At 51.7% G+C, this 6,718-nt stretch overlaps 1 protein-coding gene across 1 annotated transcript in view; it reads right to left on the minus strand.

The window, feature by feature from the left end:
• Positions 1–1,493: 1,493 nt before the first annotated feature.
• Myoz3 (myozenin 3) overlaps positions 1,494–6,718 on the minus strand; it is a 17,656-nt gene continuing 12,431 nt past the window's right edge. Inside the window, exons 2-6 of the mRNA XM_055622950.1 lie at positions 6,196–6,350; positions 5,410–5,463; positions 5,163–5,307; positions 4,784–4,946; positions 1,494–2,067 (exon numbers count right to left, since the gene is read on the minus strand). Of these exons, the coding sequence (XP_055478925.1) occupies positions 1,899–2,067; positions 4,784–4,946; positions 5,163–5,307; positions 5,410–5,463; positions 6,196–6,350 (686 nt within the window). The 3' untranslated portion in view covers positions 1,494–1,898. The remainder of the gene's footprint in view (positions 2,068–4,783; positions 4,947–5,162; positions 5,308–5,409; positions 5,464–6,195; positions 6,351–6,718) is intronic.

Genomic DNA, 6,718 nt, shown 5'->3' on the forward strand with positions numbered 1-6,718 from the left:
AAAATACAGCCACTGTGTCATCCAGCCTGGCCAAAAATTTCTGTCAAAGGAAATGCTTACATCATCAGTTTCACACTGACCTGAATCCTACATCATCACAGTCTCTTTATAAATGGAATCCACTGCAGATTCCAGCAGGAGGTGTGGGCCAAGAAGCCTAACATTGAGCCCCCATGACTGTCCTGTACTGTGCAGAAGACCTATACTTGTATTACAGGTAGAGAAGCAGAGACTCAATGTGAAATGACTTCCCCAAGTTTACAACACCCAAAGAGACAGATTAAACTAAATCCCATCTAGTGGAATGGCCCAGCCCCCACTTTTAAACTCTAAATCACAAAACATTCTGCTCCACAACTCGAGAATCCGTGAGCATTAGCTCAGACGGTGAGGTGGTTCTTTTTCATGGGAGTCCCTGATAGGCTCCGACTCCTCCATTCTGACTCTGCTGCTGGGTGACTCATTTCCTTTTAGAGATTGGATATCCACATCTATAGAGCAGGCTATGGAGAGAACCAACTTGACATTGTCACACTTCACCCATCTTGAACTAGGATCTGTTCAGAATGATGGGATGGTGTGGTTAAGTGTTCCACTTTGTGTCTGTTCTGTAAAGAGTGTCTCAGTCTGACACTCCTCCCCTCTTCCCCCCATCCTCCTGTTCCAGGCCTTGCCCCTGATCTTCAGCATTGCTCCTAGGCCCCACACAGCAACCAGTGAGGCCATTGCTAACCCTTTCCATTACCCTGTAGAGTCCCACTCTAGCCTTTCTTTTCTCCAAAACACCTTACCTCTTCAGTTCCTGCCTCAACATGAACCAAAAATGCCCTCTTATCACCCCCTCTTTTCGTGATGGACTCCTGTTCCCTCTCTAATGTTTGGCTCAAGTCCTCTGGGAAGTTTCTGAAATTCCACCTACTCACCCAATTGTCTGTTCTGTGCGGCTTTGCTCTCAGCAGTCAATATACAACTACCTTACAAGTCTCTTGCCTATCATTTCCCTTCTCAAGACCTGGGCCCAGCACTGTCTAGCATGGAGCCTGTTTCAGAAACACTGAGAGCATGTACAGATGAAAACCAACTGTGTGTCAGTACGTAAGTCATAGGTGCACATCTGTTAATCAGCATTTGGGAGAGGGAGGCAGAAGTATCAGGAGTTCAAGTTGTCCTCAGCCACAGTACATGGCCAGCCCGAGTTACAACTTAAAAAAATAAAAATTAAGACGGTCTTTTCTAGCCCAGGTTGGCCTTAAATTTCTATCTAGTCAAGGATGACCTCAAACTTGCAGTCCTCCTGCCTCTTATCTCCCAAACGCTGGGATTTTAGGCCTAACCCACTATGCCTGATTTGTGTGCATGTTAGGCAAGCATCCTACAAACAGCTGCATTTCCAAGTTATTCCTTCCTAAGGATCAGAACAGTCTACAAGCAGATGGACTACTACTGAGCATCCTGTCGTCAGGTGAGTGACAGCTGCTGGAGCCAGGCAGAGCCAGGCATGGGTATGGCTTCCCACAGACACACACCATAGGAGCTTACACAGGCCACAGCACCTCTATCACAGGCAAATCTAAGGCTGTGAGTCTGAGGCAAATCCATGCTGCTTTGAGGACTAATGAACGCAGTGACCTTTGAACTGCTATATCTAATAATGTTCAGTGTGTCGTTACCCTCACATGCCCACTTTGTAATCCTAGCACCTGGAAAGCTGAGGCCAGGACAGAATGGGCTACACACTAAGTTCCAGGCCAGTCTAGGCTAGAGAGTGAGATCCTGTCTCAGAGAGAGCGGGGTGGGGGAAATAAAGGGTGGGAGAGAAAGAAAAAAAGCAAGCAAACTCAAGACAAAATGATGTTCCTTGAGCCTCAAGCCCAGGGAATTGTAGCTTCAGGCCAGAGTTACAGCTCCTCAGACTCAGGGAGCTTCCGGACCCAGCCCTGAGCAACCCTGTTGAAACTGGGTCTGAGACGAAGAAGTTCCAAGCCACTGAAGGGCTCTGGGACAAAAGGAGTGCCTGCTTGGAAAATGGTCTCCCCTACGTGGAGTCCTCCAAATGGCACGGGGGTCCTGGAAAAAAAAAAAACAGGAAAGGTAGGCTGTATGAAAGAGGGGTAACACACACACACACACACACACACACACACACACGTCTATGGTACCCCTTAGCCTCTTGAAGCCTCAGTTTTCCCTTCTAGGACGAGAAGTTCTATACTATCATTAACTGGTGTCCTTAGTTCTGTCCAGATCTGTTCCCTGTTGAAGTAAAGAGGAAGCTTCTAGTTAGGAGTGGCCTAGGCACAGTTCCAAGCTCCTCTCCAGTCAGTGCCAAAAGAGAGCACTGGAAGGTGGATTTTTCATTCGTTTTCTTACTTCCCCACAACCTGGAGGACTTCCAGGAGCACTAGGAATCATCAAAATGCAAGTAAGAAGCAGAACCCGGTACACTCCCCCCCCCCCTTGCCCCATAAGCCCTCCAAAGGAAAGAATGCTAAAGTTGATGAGATGGCAGGGACAAAGCCTCATCTGCTGGTTTGGTTTGTGGGTAAATTGGTACTTTTACCTCAGACGACAGATTAGCAGAATCCTTTTTTAACCTGAAAATGTGTAAACTGTCACCCGGCAATTCTATCTCTAAGCATATGGCTGGTGGAGGTTCCCAAGTGCGTGTGCGAAGAAGCAGACAGCAGGGCATTAACAAGCAGGGAAGCAGCCCGGCATCCTCTGATGTAGCGGTGGATAAGCCGGAGCCATAGAGCAGCTCAAGGGAAGTGGAATCATATGTATGCGGGTGGTGGGTTTCAAAGGCACAGAATTGAGTGAAGAAAAGGCAAGCTACAAAATGAAACAGAGTATTCGCGCACACACTGTCTTGTAAGCAGCTGCCAGAACAAATGTTCTAGATCATAAGGCAGCCGGACAACCTTGTCCGCTCTGGACTCTCTCTGATGTCCCTGCCTCTGGCTGTGCTTTCCCACAATAAACTTTCTCCTACACCACACCTAGAAACAGTCATGTTCCTTTCTTTTCCTTTTTTATTTAGTTATTTTTTAAAATTCATCTGGTGCCAAAACCCAGGACCAGTCACGTTTCCTTTTCCTTTTTATTTCTTTCTTTTTTTTTTTTTTCCTTCACAGTTGGCTAATACTGTAAGGGAATTTTGAAGCCTTTGGCTGGGAGAGAGCAGTGCCGGGCATTGAACATGAGGCCTCAGGCATGCTAGGCAAGTGCTGGATACCTCGGTTTATGCACAGTCCTTTTATTTATTTTAAGAAATACAGGAAGCAGTATTCCTGTAGTTCCCTAAAGCGGGGACCAGTGGAAAAGCGGTTTGCTTCTGGGTGGAACTGCAAACCTTAGCCAGGGCCTGGGCTCCTGCCAGGGCAGTACTACTGCTGGACTACCGCAGCTAAACCCTACAGGAACAGACTACCACTGTCTGAGCCCAGCAGGCCTCCCAGTCGGGACTAGGAGTCCAGTGTCTTGGCTGAGCCCTGCTTGTCTACCAGAGGGCTGTTCCTCCCCTGCCACCTCAGTTGCTCCTTCCGACTTAGAAGAGGCCTCCCTAGGACCCTCTTGCTTCTAGGAGAGTACCTCAGCTGCCATTCTGAGGCACTCAACTGGCAAGTCTGCCAGGCAGAAAGCCAGCTGCCAAGACTGAGCGCGCTATGATAATGGATAAATGGTCCGACAGCTGCTGAAGGACCTAGTAGGGCTAGCAATTTGGTCTGGTGGAGAACTTGAAGGCTCTCACAGAGACACTTCTGCCCGGTTCTTCCAGTCAATGTGCGCAGTCAGCTGCTGAGGGCAGTGGGGCCCCTCTCCAGCTGTGTATTCTCAAGGACCCCATCCTTCCATCCTTTCTCCTAGGACCTGGCTAGGTCCTCCCACACAGTGTCTGCCTCTCTGCAGGTACCAAGACAGCTGGCTGGCGGCCTCCTCTCCGGGCCCTTCTTGTTCTCACTCACTGCAGCCCAAACCAGAGGAACATGTTCAGAAACAGCCAGAGGACAGTGGGAACACCCCCAGATGGTGCCCGACTCCAGACCCGCCTCCATCGGGGACCCCTGCCTCTTCGTTGCCCCGTCTGCTTTCCCCATCATGGCTGCCGAGACAGCAATCGCAGAGGCAGCCCTAGAAGTCGCTCATTAGCAGCCCAGGTCGCCTTACGGCATCTCCGTGGCTGCCCTGTGTACTTGGGAATGCTTCATTTCAGAACAACACAGCTGCCCAGACGTTAAGTTGCTTGTTCGAGACCAAACAGCCAGGTCTGGAACCTGCATTTAAGCCTGCATCGAGGCCGTACACTAAGCCAATAGAGGCCACTCCTTCAGCAGCCTTCATCTCTGGTGCTGTTTTCCTGCTTTCCACAGCCTCAGGGCCACCTTCCATACCGACTGGTGAAAGAAAAAAGCAGGGTGGGTCTAGAACTGGTGAGATCTGGAGGGACAGAGTTTGTGTGTCCATCCCAGAGCTGGATAGAGAACAAGACTTCCAGGACTTGAAGCCCTCCGGGTTCTTGGACTGAGCATGGGTTTCATATCCCTGAGCGTGGTCTCTCTTCCTTTGTAGAATGAGTGGAGCCTGTCTCTGTGGTAGCATGACGGGGTTGCGGCCCTTTCACCTTTTACACATGCACTGACACAGGCGCACACTTACTGAACACCGGAAAGATGCAAGGCACTATTCTAGTAAGATCTCAGTAAACCAGTACAAAGGGCTGGAGGCTAGAGCCAGCAAGCAGAAAAGCACCCAGGCCTCCCGACCCCGTGCAGCCTGGCTTTACTTGTTAAAGTTGCGATAGTCGCGGGGGATGGGAGTGTGGCTTCTGCTGCCATTCGTGTAGTCTTGGTAGCTGACGAACTCCTGCCACGGGCAACGGTAGCCTTTGGGGATGGCGGTGTGGTTGAACTTCTCAGGCGGGACGCCTTTCAGCGGCTCCGCGTAGCCTGGGGGTGGAACGGCGCTGGTGACAGCTCTACCAGTCACGCACACTGCCACCTAGTGGGCAGGAGTGGCAAAGGCGGGGAAGAGGAATCCAGAGAGCGGAGGAGAGGGCAGCCTCCTGATCCCAGAACTCCTGACCCCAGGAAGGGCTGGACCAGTGCTGTGTGACCAACCTGGACTCTTTGATAGGAGTCCCAGGACGTAGGGCAGCTGCTCACCTGGCGCCAGGGCGCTTGGACTTCGGACCGATTCAGCCCCAGCGGCACCCGGGTGGGCTGTCCAGGCGTCCCCAGGTGACTCATGGAACACGTGGATTTCGGAACTGTGGTTCTGCTGGTTCTGCTCCGCCGGGCCATTGGGAACCTGAGCACAGGGGTGGGCGCTCAGAGGGCGATGGCCGAGCCGCTCTCTAGCGGCCAGGTCCCTTCCCGCAGCTGTCCCTGGGAAAGGGGCCTTCCTTCTCACCGTCCCCTGCGGCGCTCTGCCAGCCACTTTCCCTCGGGCACTTCCCGCCAGGATCTGTGGGCGAATAAAAGGGCAGGGACGCTCAGCAGAGCAAAAGGCCAGAATTTCATCACCTCCGCCTAAGGGATGGAGAGAGGGGGTGAAGGACCGGGGAGCCCGGGGATGTAGGAAGGACGAGGTATGGTTCATTACGATGGATGAGGCAGTGCCTGCGATGGAGAAGTAGCAAAAGCAATCACTGCTACTGTAAAGCCATCCGGGGTTTGTGTGTTGCTGAGGATGGAACCTAACGCGTCGTGCATGCTGGGCAAGCACTCAATCAACTGGGCTACAGCATGCCCCATATTCTTTGTCCATCAGCCAACAGTTCGATGGCAGTGATTCTCAACCTGTGGGTCGCGACCCTGTCCGCAACCCTCTGTCTCCAAAAATATTTATATTATGATTCATACCAATAACAAAATTGCAGTTATGGAGTAGCAGCAAAAATAATTTTGTGGTTGGGGGGTCACCACAACATGAGGAGCTGTATTAAAGGGCCACAGCAGCGGGAGGGTGGAGAACCAGTGTTCTAGGCCATCTCCTTCTATATTTCCCACCCGAAACCAACCTGAAGTCTGAACTGCTTCTGACATGAGGTAAACAGCCCATGGCATAATCTAGTGAGGGCACAAAAGTGACACCGCACTCCACCCACAAAGAGCCTCACTGTCTCACTGGCTTTAGAATAAACACTGGCTCCCTCTTGGCCTTGGTTTCCCCAGGGGCCCATGACGGCTTACTCACACCCTGCAAGCTTTCTGACAGCTCAAAGGTGAACTTCTGCACCCGGCGCTGCCTCTTCTGAAAGAGCAGGGATCCCCGGTTGTTTCGCAGAGACAGCTCCTCTATCATCAGGTCCTGGGGTACACTCAGCTTCTTCCCCAGGTCCAGTGAAGGGACTGTGGGAAAGGTCAGAGAGGGCTCTTACTATCTCACCTCAAGGCGGCTTCACCACAACCCCCGGGCACCACCACGCCTCATGCTTGCCAGCACTAGGCATTATCATTCCTTGGAATGTTTGCCATCTGAGGGCTAGAAAGACACCTCAAAGCCGGGGCGTGGTGGCTCTGCACACATACAATCTCAGTACTCAGGGAGGCAGAAGCAGGGGGATCTCTGTAAGTTTGAGGCAAGCCTGGCCTACAAAGTGAGTCCAGGACAGCCAAGGCTACACAGAGAAACCCTGTCTTGACACCGCCTCTCTCTCTCTCTCTCTCTCTCACACACACACACACACACACACACACACACACACACACACACACAC

The sequence above is a fragment of the Psammomys obesus genome, unplaced genomic scaffold (genome assembly GCF_907164565.1).
Source record: "Psammomys obesus unplaced genomic scaffold, mPsaObe1.curated_primary_1811, whole genome shotgun sequence".
In the NCBI taxonomy this organism is placed as follows: Eukaryota; Metazoa; Chordata; class Mammalia; order Rodentia; family Muridae; genus Psammomys; species Psammomys obesus.